The sequence below is a fragment of the Triturus cristatus genome, chromosome 7, assembly GCF_964204655.1.
Source record: "Triturus cristatus chromosome 7, aTriCri1.1, whole genome shotgun sequence".
Classification (NCBI taxonomy): domain Eukaryota; kingdom Metazoa; phylum Chordata; class Amphibia; order Caudata; family Salamandridae; genus Triturus; species Triturus cristatus.
In genome coordinates this window covers 36,254,406-36,279,118 of record NC_140590.1, presented here as the reverse complement: position 1 = coordinate 36,279,118, position 24,713 = coordinate 36,254,406, and the positions used below count along the sequence as shown (strand labels likewise).

General features: G+C 49.8%; 1 protein-coding gene across 1 annotated transcript in view; it reads left to right on the top strand.

The window, feature by feature from the left end:
- LOC146808747 (cell adhesion molecule CEACAM6-like) overlaps window positions 1-24,713 on the top strand; it is a 261,452-nt gene that overhangs the window by 173,663 nt on the left and 63,076 nt on the right. Inside the window, exon 4 of the mRNA XM_085614229.1 lies at window positions 19,199-19,492. Within this exon, the coding sequence (XP_085470355.1) occupies window positions 19,199-19,492 (294 nt within the window). The remainder of the gene's footprint in view (window positions 1-19,198; window positions 19,493-24,713) is intronic.

Sequence of the window (24,713 nt, the reverse complement as noted above, 5' to 3'; positions counted from 1 at the left end):
AGAAACACTGGTCAGTACTAGGCCCATTGGAACTCAATACAGGCACCCCACTCTTTGCCTTCAAAAGAGGACGTAATATTAAGGACCACCTAGTTAGAGCTCAGAAACCAGTGTACAAGGACAATACTCTTCACTCTTTCCTTGGCCTCCCTCCTCTACAAGGCCACTATAAATGTAACAACTGTTTGTCGTGTGATTCCACCTGTAACACCCAGTCCTTTGAATATAATGGCACCAAACACACTTTACAATTTTTCTCTAATTGCAATTCACAAAATGTGGTCTACTGTATTAAATGTCCCTGCCAACTGCTCTATATCGGACAAACCACGCAAAAAATCAAGACCAGGATCTCAGCATGGAAGCAGGATTCGCTGCAAAATACAAACAGCACCACTGGTTGAACATTTTCTGGCCAAAGGACACTCTGAAACTGATTTCACATGGCAAGTGATTGACAGTCTACACCACAACCACAGAGGAGGAAATCAACAGCAAATCCTTAACCGCATGGAATGCAAATGGATCTTTAAATGCCGCTCCATCGAACAAGGACTTAACACTCTGGACGAATACAGAACCATTCTGTAACCACCTTCTGTGTTCACATGTGCCATTAACTCTTGAAACACTAGTCTATTTCTCTTGCTTACCCTGAGACAACGTATATTCAATTCAATTCAATTCAAATCACTTTATTCGATTAATAAAATATCAATCATAAAAGTACAAAAATGCATCACAAGTTGATAATCAAAGAGACCAGAAAAATTCATATCAGCAAATGGTCAGTTTTCTTGTTCTCATAGATGGATGTAGAAAGAGAGCAGAACTAAAAACGAGGCTAAAGATAGATCAAGCCATGGATAATACATACATAAAAACCACATAGCAGTATAATTAAAAACCCATCCAGAACAAGAGAGCTCGGTAGACAAAGCTCACAACAGTTTATTAAGCTAATTTTCCCTTGACGAGCCTTTGCCTTATCCTCCAAGCATGTCCTAAAAACTTTGCTGTACCACAGGTAACACTTGGGATTAGCGTCTCATAAGTTAAAATGCGTAAGGCCACCCGATGGGATGAACAGCCCAAATTAGAACAAACTGGTTTTAGCCACCTGGACCTCACTTGGCTGTATGCCCTACAAGCAAAGATAAAATGTGCTGTAGATTCCGTAGGGCAGGCACAGCCCGGACAGCCCTCATTATTTCCCGAATGGCCGCTCCAACCATTCTGGAAATCTCGGAGAGGGAGTGTGCCATACCTGAATTTCAGGTAGAGCACTCTGTCCCCCGGGGACTCAATGAGGTCAAGGAAGGGTTCCAATCTTAGGGTGGGCTTAACATCCAAGAATCTCTCCGACAGAATGCCATTATGATTTTTATTGGTCATGGCGGAAATCCAGTCCCAGTAAAGCCTTTTCACTAGAGGTTTGGGCGGGGGCATCTGGCTCTCCCAAGCCTGGTCCAGACCAATTTCGACCACTAATTTCTTCAAGTTGGACACCCAACCAACCTTATGGCCTGCGCCCAAACTTATCAGTTCTTTTAGACCGGATGCATAATGGCATAGGTCAGAAGATCTCATAAGCCGGGTCCAGTATAACAGAGGGCGCAGCCTCGCCACTTCATTAATTGGGTGTCTCCCAAGGTCGTAACGGAGAGGAGTTAGAGGGGTGGATGGGGGGAGCGAGACTAGGTCACGAAAAAATTTGTTTTCTGATTTTACTAATTCAGAGAGATTATCGAACCCCCAGAGTTCCGCCCCGTATAGGCACCCAGGCAAAGCCTTACCCTCATATACTTTAATGGCTGGGGCTACAGGTCGACTATAGGAGAGTCTCTGGTGCCTCGCTATGGCCCCGGAAATCCGTTTGTGGTTCAGGACCATTTTGGTCAGATGGGGGGACCATTTTAGTTTATTGTTCATCCTTACCCCAAGATAATCAAAGGCCTCTACTAACTCCAGCGGGCTGTCATTCAAGTTAAATTTGTTTCTGAAACTTTTAGATGGAGCCAAAGCCATTAGCTTGGTTTTAGCTATGTTGATAACCAAGCCTCTGGCTACACAGAACGAGGTGAAGCGATCAAGAAGTTTTTGCAGGCCCATAGGGCTCTTGGAGACTAGGAGGGTGTCGTCCGCAAATAATAGAGTTGGTATTTTTTCCCCGCACAGGGTTGGGGCATCGGCCGCGTCCTCACTCAAATGGTCCGCCACCCCATTTATATAGAGAGAGAACAGGGTCGGCGCCAAAACGCAACCCTGACGTACTCCTCTCTGGACAACTATTTTCTCGGTTAGCTGGCCCTGCCCCCCCCACCTTACTCTGGCGAAGTTATCTTCATGCAGGCGTTTAACAAGAGACAAGATCAAGGGAGGAATTCCTAGATCGAGCAAGACTTGCCAGAGCTTGGAGCGGGGGACCAGATCGAAGGCTGTTTTTAAGTCTATAAAGGCCAAATACAGGCTACTCTTCTCGATGGTTACAGTTTTCCAATGGATCAGGCAGAGTCTAAATACCTGATCCATTGTGCCAACACCACATCTAAATCCAGCCTGGAAGTGGGACAAAACACCCTCCTCATCCATCCATCCCTTCATCCGTGTTAAGAGGACCCTGCCAACTATTTTTTGGATGACATCGATCAAACTAATCGGTCTGTAATTGGCAGGATCCTCTCTATCCCCCTTCTTGTAGATGGTCACCACCTCAGCCCCTTTCCATGATTCGGGTACAGGGTGGCCAATTACTATGAGGTTTAGGGATCTACAGATAAATTGTGCCCAAAGGTTTCTCTCGTGGATCATGAGATCACCCGGGAGGCCGTCGGGACCAGCTGCTTTACCGGGCGCAATTGAAGCAATAGCTGTGAGAACCTCATTGAGGCCAAAATGCTCGTTCACAGATGGGGCCAATGGGGGCTCTAATTCATGCCCTTGCTCGTGCGGGATGCACCCTGCATCACCCATGTATAATTTCTGAAAATGCTCGAACCAGTCTCGCCCCGAGATATGGTTCGGTAATGGATCAGCCCCCCTCCTTGTGCCAACATTAATAAGATCCCAAAATAATGTTGCGTCCTTCAGCTGGGCAGCAGATTTAAGTTCTTGCCAGTGAGCTTCTTCCCATGCTCGTTTGGCTAAAGCAATGGACCTATAGTATATTTTTCTTGCAGACAAGATGTTGCTCTGGACCTTGGTTTTTAGGGCTTTCGAGAGGTCCTGCCTCCGTGTTCTGCACTCGTTAGAGTACCATGGGTTTTCGCCCTTAGGGGGTGGGCGCTTACAGCCCCGAGATATTTTGGCCTGGAAGAACTCACTTACATTGTCCACAGTTGAGAGGTATATATCCTTAAACTCTGAGGAGTGCGTAGGAGAGGGGGGAGTATCGGGAACATCATTGAGTAATGAGATGTTATCATTAATGATCTTCCTAATGCCCTCCAATGACAGTTCGCTTTCAGCAACCTTATGCCATCTGAGGCGCCGATTGCAGTTGGAGGGGACAATTTCCCTCATCCGAGTGGTCTTAGTGCTGACAAGCTCGGTAGAAATAAGGGCAGGGTTACACAGAAAGTGCATGGACAGGGGATTGTGGTCACTTTCGCATCTTTGGACCACTTCCATGTCTATAAGGTCGCCCCAAGAACCGACATCCAGCAATATATAATCAATGCGCGAGGGCACCTTGGTTCTGGTGAAAGTAGGGGCTCCCATTAAATCAGATTTAGATCTGCCATTGGTCGCCCTCAAATTATGCTCTAGAGTCAGGGCATTGATTTGTATGGCTCTAGGAGACCATTTCTTTATTGGAGGGAGGCCTAGGCAGGGAATTTCCCACTTGGCATCCAGATCCCTTGTGCCCTGGATGTCCTCGTTGCAGAGTGGCTCAAAGGTACAATTTAGGTCTCCTGCGACGATTATGCCTGCTGCAGAGGAGATGGCCGTAAGCTCAGTATCCAAGGTTGATATAATGGGGCTTGCTTGTCCGCCCGGGGTTCCTCTGGCATATACATTAAAAATCTCCAGGCCAGCTTTGCAGTCTGGCCCAGTAATGGAAATATGGAGAATATCCTGGGAAGGAGTTGCAAGATTTCTAACAGACCAATTCAAGTGGATGTTGACCCAAGCAAGGAGTCCCCCCGAGGGCCTGCCTCTGGGTGAACTGCTGGCAGGGACGTGAAAGGTAGTATAGCCTGACCTATAAAGGGGGACTAGGCTCCATGTCTCCTGGAATAAAAGGATATCAAGTTTGTTGATAAAATCATTCCAAAGGGGGTCGGCGAGATTTTTATCCAGACCCGCAATGTTCCAGGATAAAAGGTGCAGTGGTCTTGAACAATTAAGGGGAATGTCTTTATTTACATCCACCACCTCACATAAGACATTGGCTTCACTTGGTGGTTGAGGGGGAGCCAAAGTAACACTACTAGCCCCACCCGGATCCATGGGCAGAGAGTGAACTAAAACTGAGTTAACCACTTGATAGAGGCATTCCGAGACAGGAGAAGGGTTATCTAGATGGTTATAGGTCAGTCAATCAACCTGTCTGAGACCTGAATCACCGGACTCATGCAGGAATGACCAAGAAGGGGAGGAACGGATCTGGATCGAGGAAGACTCCGGCGGAGATGTCCTGAGTTCCAGTAATAGGAGGTTTTCTGCTAGGGAGGGATCGCTGAGTTCGATCTCAAGGCAGTCCGCCTGAGCATCTGCCCTAGAAATCCTATTTACTCTAAACAGATCGTCTCGAATAATGGATCTGCACCCCCTTACATAGCGCAACCAATGAATGGCTTTATTGAGTAGTGAATCCCTACATTCATAACCCCCTTGGCTGGATAGTTTAGGAACGTTGGTCATGTACACCTTGGTCCTAATAGGTCGATGGAGCGGACGAGGGCCAAAGGTGGTTCTATAGGGGGGTGGTACAATGGGTGCTCGGGGCAACGAGGATGTGATGTGGGTGTGGTGATCCATTGGCGTAGATCTAATTTCAGGTACCACAGTTCGAGGCTCACCTCTCGTGATGTCAGCATAAGATCCAGCCTTGTCATTAGTGGCCTTCTTCCTAGCAAGCCCCCTCGTTCTTTGATCTTGGGATGAGGTTGAACAAGTATTTAGAGTGTGGTTAGTGAGCCCCTGTGTATCCCTCCCAGTTGGTGCTGAGGCCTCCCGCGATGGGAAAGCGAGGGAGGTAGTAGTTGAAGAAACGTGACCCTGAGCTAGACTATCCAGTCTTGCGGTCAATAGTGCAACCATATCCTCCAACTTCTTAATCCTAACCAACAAAGCCGACTCAGAATGCCCTGTCTGTGTGCCGACGGCTGGCCTATCACTTGGAATTGATGCCAGAGATTCCTCTGGGGCCGCCATAGTGGTAGTGCTAGTGTGTGGAGCAAGTGGAGAGAATCTATTTGAGCATAGGATGGGAGTGAAAGTGGGAGATACCTGGGCTTGTTGCTGCACCAGCCCTGGTTCTAATGGAGGGGATAGAGGACTGGGCAGAACGGCGTCCACAAGGTGGTCGTGTGTAACCGATGAGGGAGCTAGCGTGGACTTGTTGCTGCTAGACTGGTTAAGAAACATTGTGGGGATGGTTTTCCTGCGTGATTTATTACACATTTTGCCATCCCTCTGATCCACGTTTCCTATATCTTTTTGAATGTCATCACCAAGTGCCTCCTCACAGTCGTTAACGATTCCCTCGATTCTCTCCAGGACACAGTTAAGACCAGCATGCAGATTCTTTTTAGCTTTTTTCCCTTTTTTTATGCCAGCGACACCGCCTCCCTCCATGACTTTCCTCTTCCCCATAATCGACCCGCACAAATGTATTACAAGCTGGTATGATGCACAAGAAAAATAAAATATAAAATAAAACGAAAATTGCTAAAAGTTTAAATACATAAAACCAAGTCCTCGCGAGGTGTGAAATAATTAGCGCTCAAGACAATATGCGCGTGTGGCAACAAAGGGCTAAGACCTACTGCAGACCTAATATGATGGTACAGGTAACCTGAAATACAGCCAATAAGCCCCACCAAGATTCAGAGTCAAAGCACTGCAGTGGTAACAGTTCTCACCGGCCAAAGTACCTGTATCCGAGCACGTGCGAGAAGGGGAATGTTAGGGAGGGGGCCCAGCCCGGCCTCATCCGGCCCCTGACGACCACAGACGGCCCGCCCTCTGCCCGGGCTCAGCCCGCGCGCGTCCCGTGACGCGGGGGCAGCGACGGTCTTTTGAGCGCCTCGTGGCGCGAACAGGGCGTCTGTGGGTCCGGTGCGCTTAGGCTGCTGGGGGATGTAGTTCCTGCCCTGTCCCCGCTCTGCGGTCGCTGGTGTGAATGGCGGCGGCGGGGGACAGCGGTTCGGCAGCGCTGGTACTAGCTGATGGTGGCAGTGACAGGTAACTCCTCACAATGACCGGAAAAGCGCAAGGTAAGAGTTATTTTCCTGTTTGGCCCTACATGCAGCTTCTTTTGCCTGTGCTAGGCGTGTTTTTGCCTTAAGGCGGGCCGCAGAATATGCTTCAGTGGCTGCATTAACATTCTTCAGGGTTTTCCCATTCTTATCCCCACTTCGATCTCTGTATGTCAGTGTTTTTCTTCTTTTTTTTTTTTGATTTAATTTGATTACCTCTCCCTACTGGGTATCTCACCCCAGTCCTCCGTACCTGAACACCACATCAGCTGCCTCCAGAGAAACGGACCGGCACAGCACCACGAGATACCAGTGAAGATTTGCTGCGATCAAAATCCCCAAAGTCACCGCAGTCGAGCGTATGAAATCCTCGCACCGAAGCTGTTCAAAAATGCTCACCCTCCCCGATAGTGCGTCCGGCAGCCACCAGCCTCTTGGCGCTCTCGACACTCTTCGCAGCCTGCTTCGGGGGTCACAAAGTCAGAAAGTCTCCCGTCCTGCCGTCATCCTCAGCAATAGCCCCGCAACGCCAAAACCTCTGAGCACACAGAGAACGCCAGCCAGGTAGGTATATGCAATTCTGTCCTTTTGCCTGTCAAGCAACCGTTTTTGTTTCTAATTGTACTATATGTATACAGTTGAATGGAGACTAAGCGTGCAATTATTAGAACCCCTACGCTGCCTGTCTACTATACTGTTGCTGCATTTTAGTTATTGAGCCTACTAATACCCCCCTTGGCTCTTATGCACTGACTTCAGACTTAAGTAGTCTCAACACTGTTTGCCCAAACGTTCTGGAACCATGCTCTATCTTAGTAATTAATAATCGAGCACTCCCATTCATGCTGCCGTTTTATTAGTTGAATACAGGCATCCTCTGAGCCTACTCTCCTTGCTGGGCCTTCACGCAATGCGATTCGCGCAGCTGCAGACGCCTCACGTAACCAGTAGCAACCCTGTTCCTTAAAAACCCTCCCCCTCCCACTTCACGGCCAGTCGCCGCGCGTAGCTGCACGCACCCAGGACTCGCTCCATGACCCCCATTGACTGCACCGAGTGCCGCATGTATTAAGTAAGTACTCTTGAGTTTACACCCCTTTCCTCCCTTCCTTCGCGGCCTCAATATCCGCCTGAAGGTAACCTCCAATCCCCCCCCTCCATTACAGATTAATTTTCTCGGCACCGGAAACCCGCCTCCATTCGCTGAGAAGGCAGGATTACACTCTTCACTTCAGTAAGTGCTTTCGCCTTATTTTGGCACCGCCCCGTATTCCCGTGTACACACACCGGACTACGTCCTATTGACGGCAATCCCTTTTCCTCAGGCAACTGACCTCTTCCGATACCTGATTGAACACTTTTCAGCATTGACACCCCGCCTCCATTCATTGAGAAGGCTGGACCTAGTGTGTAACTTCAGTAAGTGTCCTCCCAATCCTGGCACCACCCGGCACTCTCGCTTAAATCACAACGCGCCTTGTCCGTTTTTAACCCAAAATCACTCCGTTTTCCTAGGCTGTTGATTCACATCGAGACGTTCACTACCGCGACGAGCACGGTTTTTACTGACGACTACCCCGTCACTTAACCTCTCATATGCTCAGTAAGTGTTCAAGTTCATGCGCGCGCAATGATGCCCCTACCTTCCGCCCCTAGCGCTATAAATTACCTCGTCACTGTGAGCTCCGAGTCTCTTGCATCCTACTCTTGTAATTGCGCATTCCTTCCGGGCACTAGACTGCTCAGTTCCATCACTATGCTTGACTCTGCCAGGTTACCAATTTTTCATCTAAATGAATCTGCATCACGCTTTGGAGAACACTGTGTACCGCACATTAATTGCTTGTGATGCTTGTTACAGTTCAGGGACTAATTTATGTTTTATACTTCTTTATTTATTTTTCTGCTTTTTTTCACATTTAGAGTTCATATGCTCACATTTTGTCCTGAAGATTAACTCAAATAACTGAGTTTGAAACGTCGTCGACCCTATGCAACTTGAACCTGTATTGTACTGATTTTCCTAGAAAAATGGTTCTCTATTGTTGCCAATGCGATGTTCCTTTTTAAAGAGTCCACCCTCACCTGCATGTCATGCTTTCTTGTCACTTAATATGTGAGCACTTGAATTCAATCTATGTTCAATAAATAAGTGTCATACATTGACCTCTCCTGTCCCTTGTTTCTCTATATTAAGTATTACTCTCCCATATGAGTCCTTGAACCTATACCAAATCATTCGCCCTCCAAAGGGTTTTTCATTTCACCGGACCTTCTCAGGCCATCCCGAACCATTGTTCCCTTCCACATTGGTACCTGGTTGGTGGCCCACTGGGTGTGCCTGGTGCTGTGGACATGGAGTTGGGCTTTTTGCCCGGTGGGGTGTGTGTTCCCGTTCCCGGGTTTCGCCTTCCTTCCTATGTTCTCCTGTACCTGCCTGCTCCCCGCTGTTGTCCTTGGCCGGTCCTGTTTGTTGTGGCCTTCGGGGTTTTCGGGAGCTGTGAGCGCCAGCTTGTCTGCTGGGGTGGGTCCTCTGTTTGCCCCTGTTCTGCTCCGGTTGTTGCAGTTTGGCTTGCCTTCCACGGGCCGCTGCGGTGGTGTCCCCTCCTCCTCCTGCTCCTTGGCCCGGTGGGCGTCCCTTGCACCTTCCTCCTCGTCGTTGCCTGTGTGTGCGGTGTTGGGTTCCCCGCGCTCCCGTACTCCAGTTGTGGCTGGTGTCACGGTTCTCGGTTGGTGCCTGTGGTGCGTGTTCACTTCTCCTGCATCCTTCCGTGGGCTCTGGTGGTGGTGTTTTTAAGCTGGAGTGGCGTAGTGTGCTATGGTGTCCAGTGGATTTGGTCCCTGTTCCCTTGTGCTGGCCTCATCCGTGCGCTCCTTGCCGCTGGTTTCCTGCTTTTCTGGCTGTATGGGTCTGGTCTCACGTGCTGTGGCACTGTGGTTGATCTACCTTGGGTGGCTGTCCCCCTTCGTCTGGTATGGTGTGGCACCCCGGCCTGGGTTGTCTTCCCGGCTGCTGTTCTTCCATGGGGGTCGGTTTTGGGCTCCTTGGGCCTTGTCTGTCGGTGCTTGCCTGGTCTGTCCGTTGGGGGTCCTCCCCGTCTGGTTGGTCCTGGTGCTCTGTGGGTTTCCCGCTTTCGCCTATTCCCGTGGGTGTCCCTTTCGGTAGGGCGTTTGGCTGCGGTTCCGGGTGTCCCTGGTTCGGTTCCGGGTGTCCCCTGCCTCTGGGGATGGATCCCCTTCCGCCCTGTCTGCCCCTGTGGCCGGTGGTCGTTGTGTTCCGGTCTCTCCTTCCCGGGTGTTGGCGTCCTCTCCGCCTGTGGGGCGTGCTTTGGTCTCTGCTGGGTCGGTTGTTCCGTTTTTGGCGGTGTATCGTCTGCCTTCTGTTGGCCGTTTCCTGGCTTGGTTTTGCCCCTGCCTCGCGGGGGCTTCTTGGGGCTCTTGTCTCGGTCACTCTCTGCCCGTGTCACGGGTGCTGGTTCGCGCCTGGGCTTGTTGGCCTGGCCGGGATGTTTCTCCTGCCTGCGGCTTGTGGTTTCATGTCCTGCTGCGTTTTTATTTGTTGCCCCTTGGGGTTTTTTTCCTCCCGCTCTGCTTGTGGTCGTCCGAGGCTGCTGGTTTTCCCGGTTTCTCTTCACCGGTTGGGGCCCGACGCTCCCTGTGCGGATTGGCTCCTGTTCTTCTTTGGCCCTGGTGGGGGTGCTGGGTCCTTCCGGCTCGGGTTTTATACCTGGGGGTATGACCTTTCTCGGCCTCGTTCCGTCCGGCTCTTCTGTCTTTCTCGCCTTTGGTGGCTTGCTGCCTGTGGCCTTGCCCCTGTGTTCACTCTGGTCCCTGTTGGGTCTCCGCTTTTCGGCTGGGGAGGTCCTGGGGGTTGGTATGCGTTGCTGTGGCCTTGTGGGCTCTTCCTCCTAGGGTCATAGGTTTGTGTCCCAGGGTTGGTTGGTTTTGCCTCCCGGGTGCTCGCCTCGGCGGCTCCCTTGTTGCGTGTGGACTGTTGCTGGGGCGTTTTGCTTGTCCTCTGTGCTGGGCTGTGTTGCTCGTTCGTTCTGCATTCCCCTTCCGTCCGGGTCCGTGGTGCTTTCTTGTGCTTGGGTCCCCTGGTGGGTGTTTGCCTTCATGTTTGGGGCTTGGCCTTGGTCCTCTTCAATGGCCTTGCTGATGGGGGCGCTTTGCTGTGGTTTCCTGTGGCCCCCGGGGTCTATTTTGCCTTGCTCCTGCCTGGGCTCTCTCATTGCTGTCGCGTTCCCGTTTGGGGATCCTTTGGGCGGCTGTGGTCCATGTCCCTCCTGCCTCTCTTGCTGGTGGGGCTTGGGTGCCCTTCATTTTGTTGTTCGGGTGGGGTGCTGGTTTCCTTTTCTGTGCCTCCGCCCGTTCTTGCGGCTCCTGCCAGTCTGGGTTCCCTCTGGGTTCCTTTTGCTTCTGCCCCTGATTGCCTCCGGTTCTGGTGGCTTTTGTTTTCTTCTCCCCTCCGGTCCTTGGTTTGGGGGTGGTTCGTCTCTCTCGCTGTTGGTGGTCCACCATGCGCGTGGCTGGGCTTTGGTCGGCCTGGGTCTCTTGCTGCTGTGGCCTTTTTTGTTGGGTCTCTGTGGTGTGGCTGCCCTCTGTTTCTTCGTTCCCTGTGGGGCTCCGGTGGCTCATGGGCTGTTTGGGTCCCCCCTCGCTATGGGCTGTCCGTTGGGCGGTCTTGGCGTTTTGGACCGGCTTGCTGCTTTCTGTTTGTGGGCCTGTTTTCGGTTGCCTTTTGGATCCGTGTGGTCTGGTGCCTTGCCTTCTCTGTCCTCCTTTTGCCTTGGTTGGGCGGATTTTCTGGTGGCACTTCTTGTCTGGGGGGGTCCGGGGTTCTCAGCCCTTCTGGTGTTTTTCTGTCCCGGGCTGGTTCTTCCTGCCCGTGGTTGCCTCTCTCTTGGGTGGTTTTCTCCGCTCGTTTGGTCTGTTGGGTTTGCCTTCTCTCATGGGTTTCCCTTCTGGTCCATTGGTTTCTTGTGAGTTTCCATGAAGCCGCTTGGCTTTGGTATGTGCTCACTTTGTTAGTCATGTGGCGAGGAAGACTAACGAGGAGGTAATGCCCTGATTACTTACCGGTAATCTTCATAACTCCGTGTATAGTCTTCCTCGCCACATGAGTTCCCATCCCTCCCTCCCGGTCTGGCTATCGGCTTCATGTTTATTCTTGGTAGTTTCAGGCTGATGGGTTGGGCCGGCCCGCCTCTTATAGAGGTCATGGGTGTACTGGGTCGGCCATATTGGGAAGGGATGGGAGGCATGGGAGGCTGACTTTTTTTGCTTTGGAGGGTTCTGGTGTGGAGCTGAAGCTCACTTTGTTAGTCATGTGGCGAGGAAGACTATACTCGGAGTAATGAAGATTACCGGTAAGTAATCGGGGCAATAATCAAAATGTGACGAGAGTTTGCCTGCCCAAAAAGGGATCTCCTGCTTGAAGAGGGCCTGGGGGAGGCTGTTAGATCCAGGGGACTCATCTGTCCTTGCCTTCGACATAACCTGCTGCTGCCGACTAAACAAGGATGGTGAATACACAGAGGAGTGGGACAGGCAATCTTGATCTTGGGGCGTGGCTAAGTTGGTAGTTGTGTTTGGGTTGGAGAGGTCCCTGTCCGATTGGCGACGTGAAGTGCCTGGAGAGGAAGCATGACCATTCTGTTTCAGTGATGTCTGCACAGCCAGTCCTGCTGGACCCATCCACTTGCCTGTTTACCAGGGCCCAGAAGTTCCTAGAATTGATTCTCTTTGTCTCACATCGGAAAATCACCAAGAAGCGGATTAGGGGACTTGGCTGCTCTGCGTGGACTGCTTGCTTAATATTTTTCTGGGCCAACATGAAATCTATGATTTGCACTTTCTTCCCGGGGCTCTTTCAAACGCCTCTCATAGCGGTATTACGAGCTTTCTTTAGGCTCTGAATTGTTATCCTAGGGGAAAATGGGGATGAGATTGTACCACTGGGCAGGGTTTGTGGCTGTTGGAACCGGCACTTTCTGGTTGACTGAAGGAATGCCCCCAAGCCAGGCAGAGCCTACCGCTCCCAACAAGGGGGGGTGATCACACTCTCTGCATAGCCTGTGCTCACCCTTGGGTAGCGTAGCACTGAGCAGCCAGGCCTAATTCAGAGGCAATGTGTAAAACAAAGGCACAGCAGTCACTTGCATCACAAAAGAGACGTCCCACGGGAGGTATGTACTTTTTTTGTATTCAACAGACATATTCAATCACTATAACACGGACATTAGGTACTTTTGGGCATAAAACACATTTGGAAAGTCTAGGCCCACCCGTATGGTTATGATATCAGCGGTATGCACATTGGAGACAATTCCTAATCTCCCCACAGAGAGAGCACCCTTACACACTGCGACACACTGCTCACCCCAGGCCCACCTTAGCAATCCCACACAGTTATAGGGTACACCCTGGTTCACAACGATATAAAAAATATGTACATACACAAAACTAGACCACTTTTTAGCAGCCTTGTGTGCCAGAGCCTCGTGGGTAAACCCATTGTCAAATTTATTGTGCTTTTGGCATGAAATCAGCATATAAAGTGGCACCGCCGGCCAGTGTCGTGAATCATAGGCGGTCCACAGACTATCACTCCCACTCACACACACTCACTCCGCACCACTACACAGTGCGATAGGTACCAGCTTAGTCCATATGGAGAGCTCTTTCACACATACGTACTCAGCACCATAATGCGGTGCCACAGGCACTCAGCAGGTAAAGGGTTAACACCCTGCAGTCTCCATGGTCCCAGCCACCCACCACCCTCTAGTTCACCCAGATTGTCCTATACCCCTGGACTGAAGATAACTAGCCCCTCCCTCCGGACACAGGACCACACGCGGCCAAAGTTACACTTAGTTCGGGTCCTCTGGAAGCCGGTGGAGATATGTAGCAAGTATTTCTTAGGACGTAGATGTAAACAGAGGAGTTTAGCAACCACTTGGGAAGTTCACCCACAGGTCTCATAACACAATGGAGTCATGCGGTCTCTTGACCCGCTTCCGAACTGTCTTGGAAGCATTCCTTCAATCCAGTCAATCTCTCTCACTACTACCTGGCACCAAGACGTCTTTGGGAGGAGCCAGGTGTGGAAATGTCCGTTAGCCCGCCACAATGAGGGTTAAAAAGGGAACAACCAATGAATGGGGAGTAACACAGGGGAGCCTCTCGGTAGGAGCAGGCACCCAGACAGGTACACGATAATCAGGGTCGTGCCCAGGCAATCCAAGAAGAGCGTCTCTGGAACATTGCTATGAGTCGCACAAGACACTTCAGGTCTCGAACACGAAGAGCTGCAAATTCTGTACTTCCTTGGAAATGAGGCACTATTACCGGTGCACATTGATATGGGTTGCACCAGGCAATTCCGGTCACACACATTGAAGAGTTGCAAATCCTATACCTCCCTGGAGAGGAGGCATCAGGTCTGTGCATGCAGGAGTGGCCTGTATGCTGGAGGAGCGGGGGCAGGTGGGTAGGAGGGGGGCACTAGGGATCGCAGGGCTCTAAATATGAAAACTTACCTATAGCCGTCCCCGTCATGCCTTTCTGCTCCTCTTCACCTCTTCAGGAAGGTACAGGCTCCCTGAATGCCCTGCGTGCAATCCTGCAGCTGCTCTTCAGCACTGAGCACCTCGAATTGTGCTCCAGGACAGAGTGTGTGTCTGTACCTACACTGTCCAACCCAGCTGCGCTGCTGGGTTGGAGAGAGCTTTGACTGTGCATGATGGTTTAGCTAGCCTGAGACGGCCGGCCAAACCATCATGCGCAGTGATGAGAGTGCACTGCCACTCCCCTCAGTGCCTGTCACTACTCGTCTAGCGAGGGAGCCGCCACTGGGTGCATGATGATACAGGTTGCACCAGACCAGTCCACTTATACACAGCAGAGCCACATGAGGTAGAATGAGGCACTACTACGGGCACACCCACACCTATGAGCCTCGGACACTGTGAATCAGAGACTGCACACAATGAGCATGCAGTCGGCATGATGCACGGGAGAAATGCAGCCTGATCGACGAAGTTGGCCTCTCAGGGTCCCGCAACTAGTGAATCCACTCACCACCAATGAGTCGCTGATGAGTGTCAGGGTCCCTGCCATATGGGAACCATAATCTTTAGACAATCCAGTCTCCAGGCACTAGTCTTAATTCCATTCTCGCATGGTGCTACCTGTTGATATTCAGTAGCTAATGTGGGCAGCACTCTCCAGATGTCACAGGTAAATGGTGTACGTCACTGGTAGGAGATCTTTAATGTCTTTGAGATCTCCAGGAGAACAGGAGACCCGCCAACAGGCCCTTGGAGAGCACACTTCAGCAGATCTTCGGCCCATGTCAGCCACTATTCTCGAAGGGCATGTGGTCCCCTTCAATGGTAGTAATCCTATATGTGCACAACAGAGTCCTCTGGCAGTGTGCACCACGCAGTCAGGGTTCTCCGGTTGCACGTCACCACAAGTGTATCTCATCCTTTGCTGAAGGATGGCACCCATAGTTACACTATCGAGTGTCTTTGAAGTTAGAGGTGGCATAGAGGGGTTCCCTTTGAACCACAGATGTCTCTCCAAAATGTTAAGCCTGTCTGCCATGGGGTTGTGGAATGCAGATCTAAATCTTATGTAGGGCAATGATCTGGTCCCTAGAAGCCAAGTGCCAAAATATCTCTCCCCGTCTATTCCATCCCACCCTCAAATGGCAGAGGTCTGTCGTTCCCATTGTAGGCCCATGGTTTATGTCTGTTGCTGAGGAATGCACAGACCTGCTTCCCTAAACCCTGGTGTCTACTGGAGCCAGGCAGCATGGCACATGAGACTCTAAAAGCATGCCCATATTATATAAGTGCCATTTTTAAGCCAGTTATGCCCAAACCACATTTACCACCGGAAAGGGTTTGGAAAGGCAAATCCATTGATAGGAAACATGATGAGCCTGTCCCCTGCAATCCAAAGGGTAGAATCAACCACTTCCCCATGTTAACCTATGGGAGAGCAGGCCTCATAGGCAGTGGAAATACACACAGGTATTCCTTACTACGTGGGCGCACATGCGCTCGAGCGCGCACCGGCCTGCAACGGCAGGTTGGATGCATAGTCTCCAGCACCAGGGATGCAAGTGCACCCACCCAAGTGTACAATGGCACACTGGACATGGGTTCAACTAATACGAGTGTCAGTGCTCATGAGTTTAATAATGTTATGTGCCAATGTGCACACACAAGTCTGCGATGGGAGACCCGCCCATGTTTCTGAACATCGCCACGTACCAACACGGGTAGAAAGGGCACTCCCACTTTCACACTGCAATGATGGCCACACAAGAGAATCAGAAAAACCCAAGTGGAAAAAGCAAAATCTTTAGGGAAACGGTTCCTGACGAGTAGCAGGTCCAACAGAGGCAGATCATGAAAATTTAGCAAGAAGTCAGGAGATAAGATGTGTCCACCAGACGATTCTACATTCAGCCGTGATGTTACCGCTAATGATGCCTCTAATGTTGCCTCTCTATTTGAGGCGCCATGGGTTGTTGGTGTTTACACCCTCACTGGTAACACAGGCTGAAGCGTGTGAGGACACCTTGCAATTGATTCTTGTGATCTGGGGCGGTGGTTGCTGTCAGTGCACGGAAATATGCAGAAGCTTTGCACTGAGGGATACATGTCTGCTTTGTATATGGTGCAGTCGAGATAAGAGCGAGTTTTTCCATCAGATCTTGACCAATTAGCGGGGACGTCTTAGGGGAGCCAGCCATTGAGTACTTTGAAGCCCATGTGCTGAGCTGCAGGCCAGGAGCTCCCCTAACAAGCTTTGAGGGCACCCCCCTTCGGGCTAGTTTGTTGGATGCTGTTCCGGGAGCCCTCAGGGAGGTCCCTTCATTGCACTCATGAGGTTCGTGTTGAGATCCCCTGCTCTCATGCAGTCAGCTGGCAGACAGGTCTCTGGCCAGGTCACGGAGGGCCTATATTAGTTGATGACCTTTTGACCCTTTCTCCCTTGCACTCGGATTGACGTAGATGTTGATCAGCAAAGGCGGGTGCTGGGGTCTCCAGATGCAAATGTTTATTCCTTGTAGCCTGTTCTCTTGGAATGTTATTGGTACAACTTTCTCCTGCGGTTTTACAGAGATGTATAAAGGCAGACGCCCTTTGATCTACTGTCCGATCTACTGTGTTTGATAAATCCAGTGCTCAGGTGACGCGATACAGCCGTGGTTCCTGCAAGACGATGATTTCACATTTTAGGGGTGAACTATTTAATATAGAAAAACACATTTTTCATTTAAACTGCTGCCCAGCCAGAGCCTGACGGTGTACCCTGAAGACGTATACTTTTTCATATAGGTGGGTGGTATAAGTGCATATTGCAGCCCACCTGTGACGTTTTTTACTATGGCCAGTGTTCAAGTCTGTGTGCCATCAGTAAGAGTTTCACTATAACCAGTGTCCAGGTGTGTGTTCCATCAGTAAGATTTTCCTGATAATCATTGATCAGGTCTGTGTGCCATCGGTGAGAGTTTCATGATAATCCAGTGACTAGGTCTGTGTGCCATGACTAAGAGTTTCACTGTATCCAGTGACCAGGTCTGTGTGCCATCACTAAGAGTTTCACGATAACCGGTGACCAAGTCTGTGTGCCATCCTTAAGAGTTTCCCTATATCAAGTGACCAGGTCTGTGTGCCATCAGTAAGAGTTTCACTATATCCATTGACCAGGTGTGTGTGTGTCATCAGTAATAGTTTCACTACAACCAATGTTCAGGTCTGTGTACCATCAGTAAGACGTTTACTATAACCAGTGTCCAGGTCTGTGTGCCATCAGTAAGAGTTTCCCTATAAGCAGTGTACAGGTCTCATATGTTAGAGTTTCACTATAACTAATGTCCAGGTCTGTGTGCCATTACTTAGTGTTTCACAGTAATCAGTGTTCAGGTCTGTGTGCCATCAGTAACAGTTTCATGATAATCAGTGTTCAGGTCTGTGTGCCATCAGTAAGAGTTTCAAGATAATCAGCGTTCAAGTCTGTGTGCCATCAGTAAGAGTTTCATGATAATCAGCGTTCAAGTCTGTGTGCCATCAGTAAGAGTTATGATAATCAGCGTTCAGGTCTGTGTGCCATCAGTAAGAGTTTCATGATAATCAGCGTTCAAGTCTGTGTGCCATCAGTAAGAGTGTCACTATATCCAGTGACCAGGACTGTATGCCATCAGAAGAGTTTCAAAATAACCAGTGACCAGGTCTGTGTGCCATCTGTAAGAGTTTCCCTATATCAAGTGGCCAGGTCTGTGTGCCATCAGTAAGAGTTTCCCTATATCAAGTGACCAGGTCTGTGTGCCATCAGTAAGAGTTTCACTATAAGCAGTGTACAGGTCTCATATGTTAGAGTTTCACTATAACTAATGTCCAGGTCTGTGTGCCATTACTTAGTGTTTCACAGTAATCAGTGTTCAGGTCTGTGTGCCATCAGTAACAGTTTCATGATAATCAGTGTTCAGGTCTGTGTGCCATCAGTAAGAGTTTTAAGATAATCAGCGTTCAAGTCTGTGTGCCATCAGTAAGAGTTTCATGATAATCAGCGTTCAAGTCTGTGTGCCATCAGTAAGAGTTTCATGATAATCAGCGTTCAGGTCTGTGTGCCATCAGTAAGAGTTTCATGATAATCAGCGTTCAAGTCTGTGTGCCATCAGTAAGAGTTTCATGATAATCAGCGTTCAAGTCTGTGTGCCATCAGTAAGAGTTTCACTATATCCAGTGACCAGGACTGTATGCCATCAGAAGAGTTTCAAAATAACCAGTGACCAGGTCTGTGTGCCATCTGTAAGAGTTTCACTATATCCATTGACCAGGTGTGTGTGTCATCAGTAAGAGTTTCACTATATCCATTGACCAGGTGTGTGTGTCATCAGTGATAGTTTCACTACAACCAATGTTCAGGTCTGTGTACCATCAGAAAGAGGTTTACTATTACCAGTGTCCAGGTATGTGTGCCATCAGTAAGAGTTTCACTATAAGCAGTGTACAGGTCTCATATGTTAGAGTTTCACTATAACTAATGTCCAGGTCTGTGTGCCATTACTCAGTGTTTCACAGTAATCAGTGTTCAGGTCTGTGTGCCATCAGTAAAAGTTTCATGATAATCAGCGTTCAAGTCTGTGTGCCATCACTAAGAGTTTCACTATATCCAGTGACCAGGACTGTATGCCATCAGAAGAGTTTCAAAATAACCAGTGACCAGGTCTGTGTGCCATCTGTAAGAGTTTCACGATAACCAGTGACCAGGGCGCGATGTCTGCAGAAATTTGCACAGTATTGAAGGGATGTGCTCTAGCACAAGTATATTGAACAAATTACCATGGCTGGCTCTGGAGCCAGCACTAGTGATTTCACGATATACATCCAGTGACGATGTCTCAAAGACAGCAAAAGGTGCTTCACAGTTTATGTCCAGTGACATATCCACAGCCTAGTTTAAGGATCACCCTCTGTTTATTGACCAGACCCCATTAGCACTAGTGTGGACTTTGTGATGGACATTTTAAGTCTCTGTGTTTTCACTGTTATTTCACACGTCCAAGAGGCTCAGAGTGGAGATGTGGCAGTGCCAAGGTCCCAGGGCAGGCACTAGATACTTCACACTGTACAGTGCCAGCTTCCATGGTACAGACTGAGGATTTCGCAATGTCTATGGGGCAGAGCCCCACCGCCCATACCCTGAGCCGCTCCTATTGCTCATCTTTCCTATCCTTTCTGTTACAGGTGACGCCATCCCCATTAACATTTCTGCCAACCCAGTGAAGGATGGCTACATCGACGGCCAGGACTCCCTGATCCTGACTTGTACCCCAGAAACACCCCAGAGCAACCTCAGCTTCTCCTGGATGGTGGACGGCAGACCCCTGGCCCTGGAGGGGCGGTATAACCTGTCTGAGGACCAGTCGGTGCTGGCCATCTCACCTGTCCAAAGATCTGACGACAACAATAGCTTCACCTGTCGAGTCCAGAACCAGAGCAGCATTGGCAACAGCCAGCCCTTCCAGCTTCAGATCTACTGTAAGACCCTGGGTGTCATGTCCTGCTGTTAGCACCGCTGAGAGCCACAGCACAGCTGAGAGCCACAGCACAGCTATGAGGGGCACCTCACAGAGCATCACACCACTGGAACCACATCCCAAGTTCAAGGGGCTCATCGTTGAGCACTGCATTACTGATAACCACAGCACAGCTACAATGGGAACCTCACAGAGAATCAGATCACTGAGAACCACAGCACAACTACGATGGGCACCTCACAGAGCGTCAGACCATTGGTACCCACATCACTGAGAACTGCATTACCGATAACCACAGCACAGCTATGAAGGACATCTCACAGAGAATCAGACCATTGAAAACCACAACACAATACAAGGGGCACATCACTGAGCACTGCATTACTGATAACCACAGCACAGCTACAATGGGAACCTCACAGTGAATCAGATCACTGAGAACCACAGCACCACTTTGATGGGCACCTCACAGAGCATAAGACCACTGGTACCCACAGCACTGAGCACTGCATTACTGATAACCACAGCACAGCTATGATGGGCATCTCACAGAGAATCAGACCATTGACAACTACAGCACAAGTACAAGGGGCACATCACTGAGAACTGCATTACTGATAACCACAGCACACTTATAACAGGCACATCACAGAGAATCAGAACATTGAGAACCACAGCACAACTATGATGGGCACCTCACAGAGCACCAGACCACTGAGTACCACAGCACAGCTACATTGGGAGCCTCACAGAGAATCAGATCACTGAGAACCACAGCACAAATATGATGGGCAACTCACAGAGCATCAGACCACTGAGAGCCACCGCACAGCTACAATGGGAGACTCACAGAGAATCAGATCACTGAGAACCACAGCACAAATATGATGGGCAACTCACAGAGCATCAGACCACTGAGAGCCACCGCACAGCTACAATGGGAGCCTCAGAGAATCAGATCACTGAGAACCACAGCACAACTATGATGGGCAACTCACAAGGCATCAGACCACTGAGAACCACCGCACAGCTACAATGGGAGCCTCACAGAGAATCAGATCACTGAGAACCACAGGACAGCTATGATGGGCACCTCACAGAGCATAAGACCACTGGTACCCACAGCACTGAGCACTGCATTACTGATAACCACAGCACAGCTATGATGGGCACCTCACAGAGCGTCAGACCATTGGTACCCACATCACTGAGAACTGCATTACCGATAACCACAGCACAGCTATGAAGGACATCTCACAGAGAATCAGACCATTGAAAACCACAACACAAGGGGCACATCACTGAGCACTACATTACTGATAACCACAGCACAGCTACAATTGGAACCTCACAGAGGATCACACCATTGAGACCACAGCACACGTACTAGGGGCACATCACTGAGCACTGCATCACAGAGAACCCCAACACTGATAACGACAGCACAGCTACAATGGGCACCTCACAGAAGATCATTCCACTGAGACCACAGCGCACGTACTAGGGGCACATCACTGAGCACTGCATCACAGAGTGCCACAGCAGAGCAATAATGGGCACCTCACAGAGCACAGCATCACAGAGAACCACAGCAGAGCATTAATGGGCACCACAGAGCACAGCATCACAGAGAACCACAGCAGAGCTATAATGGGCACCTCACAGAGCACCTCATAGTGCACAGCATCACAGAGAACCACAGCAGAGCATTAATGGGCACCTCACAGAGCACAGCATCACAGAGAACCACAGCAGAGCATTAATGGGCACCTCACAGAGCACAGCATAGTGCACAGCATCACAGAGAACCACAGCAGAGCTACAATGAAGAATATAACACATCACTGAGCACCACAACACTGATAAACACAGCACAACTATAATGAGCACACCAGTGAGCTCCCCATCGCAGACAACAATCACAGCTATAATGAGGAAACACGCAAGAGCTGCTTTCAGTATGAGTGTCAAGCAAAGCAAGCCTTTGAAGTGCCTTATTTCATGCACTTAAGACTGAGGCTTGCCATGTTTACTGATGGAGCCCTCACTAGTGTAGTCCTTCCTTTTGTGCTGTACTTTGTCCAAAGACAGTGGAGGTGAGACTTACAGCTGTCAGAGCCTGCCAGAATCCGAGGCATCATTACTCTCTCCCCGCTCATTCCTGCTAACAAATCATGGTCACTTGTGCCTTAGTCCAATTGTAGGGATTACAAACTGTAGTAAGAAAGGGTCCCAGGGACCCTTCCCATTTTCAAATGTAAAGAAAGTTAGTAGGAGCGTAGACAGTGGTCCAGGAAACCACAGACAATTTACAATCTTACAAATAAAGAAATAAACATCCCACTGTCCGTTAAGGAAAATGAGCTGCATTTAAAAAATAAGTTTACTTTATTTAAAGGCACTAATTGAAATGATTGTCTTTTGGCCCTAGCAGGCCACCGTCTCTTTAATGGCCTACAATCAGAGTGAGTCGCAATTTGAGATCTACTTCATAAACGTTATTGAGGTCGATCGGATTACGACCCACTCCAATGGGGCAGAGATAGTGACCGTCGCTCCCCAGGTGGACCACCGCCCGCAGTGGGGCAGAGATAGTGACTGTCGCTCCCCAGGTGGACCACCACCCGCAGGGGGGCAGAGATAGTGACCGTCGCTCCCCAGGTGGACCACCGCTCACAGTGGGGCAGAGATAGTGTCTGTCGTTCCCCAGGTGGATGACCGCCCGCAGTGGGGCAGAGATAGTGACCGTCGTTCCCCAGGTGGACCACTGACCGCAGGGGGGCAGAGATAGTGACCGTCGCTCCATATGTGGACCACTGCCCGCAGTGGGGCAGAGATAGTGACTGTCGCTCCTCAGGTGGACCACCACCCGCAGGGGGGCAGAGATAGTGTCTATCGCTCCCCAGGTGGACCACCGTCATATTTAGAGACCTCTGGCGCCTGGTGGGGCTCCCTGTGCCGTCAGAGGAGCCGCTGTGACAATGACTCTAAGAAGGTTTCCAAATTCACTTCACAGAGCATCACACCACTGGAACCACATCACAAGTACAAGGGGCACATCACTGAGAAGTGCATTACTGATAACCACAGCACAGCTACAATGGGAACCTCACAGAGAATCAGATCACTGAGAACTACAGCACCACTTTGATGGGCACCTCACAGAGCATAAGACCACTGGTACCCACAGCACTGAGCACTGCATTACTGATAACCAAAGCACAGCTATGATGGGCACTTCACAGAGCATCACACCACTGGAACCACATCACAAGTACAAGGGGCACATCACTGAGAACTCCATTACTGATAACCACAGCACAGCTACAATGGGAACCTCACAGAGAATCAGATCACTGAAAACCACAGCACCACTTTGATGGGCACCTCACAGAGCATAAGACCACTGGTACCCACAGCACTGAGCACTGCATTACTGATAACCACAGCACAGCTATGATGGGCACTTCACAGAGCATCACACCACTGGAACCACATCACAAGTACAAGGGGCTCATCGTTGAGCACTGCATTACTGATAACCACAGCACAGCTACAATGGGAACCTCACAGAGAATCAGATCACTGAGAACCACAGCACCACTTTGATGGGCACCTCACAGAGCATAAGACCACTGGTACCCACAGCACTGAGCACTGCATTACTGATAACCACAGCACAGCTATGATGGGCATCTCACAGAGAATCAGACCATTGACAACTACTGCACAAGTACAAGGGGCACATCACTGAGAACTGCATTACTGATAACCACAGCACACTTATAACAGGCACATCACAGAGAATCAGAACATTGAGAACCACAGCACAACTATGATGGGCACCTCACAGAGCACCAGACCACTGAGAGCCACCGCACAGCTACATTGGGAGCCTCACAGAGAATCAGATCACTGAGAACCACAGCACAAATATGATGGGCAACTCACAGAGCATCAGACCACTGAGAGCCACCGCACAGCTACAATGGGAGCCTCACAGAGAATCAGATCACTGAGAACCACAGCACAACTATGATGGGCAACTCACAGAGCATCAGACCACTGAGAACCACCGCACAGCTACAATGGGAGCCTCACAGAGAATCAGATCACTGAGAACCACAGCACAACTATGATGAGCATCTAACAGAGCATCAGACCACTGAAAACCACAGCACAAGTACAAGGGGCACATCACTGAGCACTGCATTACTGATAACCACAGCACAGCTACAATGGGAACCTCACAGAGAATCAGATCACTGAGAACCACAGCACTGAGCACTGTGTTATAATCTACTGTTTACCGTTCCCCTTTGCCTATGTATCTCTTCCCTACTGCTCAGCCAGAATGAGAGTTAGTGTGCTTGGAGAGGTCTGGAATGTTGGATGATTGATGATGTCGTGGAATGCTTGGGTGCCTGGTGAGGCTGTGAGTGTCAGTTGGAGTGAGCAGGCTGAGCAGCAGGGAGGCTGCTCCTGGTGGGGCATCACCTGGACTGAACATCTTCCAGTAATCTACCTAAGGCTGTACTTGAGAATAAACCTACAGCATACCTATACTTAACCTGGCTACCGGACTTTCATTTAATTACAACACTGGCGACGATTTTCAAAGAACCTGCGTGTTGCTGAAGGACTACTCTACTGAAACTAAGGATTTGTCTAACCAAAGGTATGCTCTGGAACCACAAGAAAAAGGATTCCCAAGAAGAAGGATTACAACAGTTAAGCTCTGGTCAGCCCCACCAGTGTCCTTTGTCAACAAGACAGCCTGCAGACCAGGGCATTTGACTTTTGTTTGACAGAAGTGCTAATTTTCGTCTGTCTCCTTGCACGTTGCCTGCCTTACATGACTTTATCTGTTCTGTCTGTGCGCAACTCGCTGGACCCCATCAGCGATTCATTTGAGAATTTTACCAAGGCGGAGTGATTTTTATGACAAGCTGCGGTGTTCGATGCAACTTGCTGGACCGCATCAGCGTTTCAATTGAGAATTTTATCGAGACAAGCTGGGGTGTTTGATGGCCAATGGCTGTTTGATCCCATTTGTTTGAAGATTTGTGACTTTGGAACACCAGCACTTTGGCGCACCAGAGGGGTTTTGGTTATTTATTCTGGTGGTTTCTGCAGCATCTGTTTGTTTGGGGACAAGCTACTGGATTGGATTTACTACACCTTCTGTTTGTTTGGGGACAAGCTACTGGATTGGATTTGCT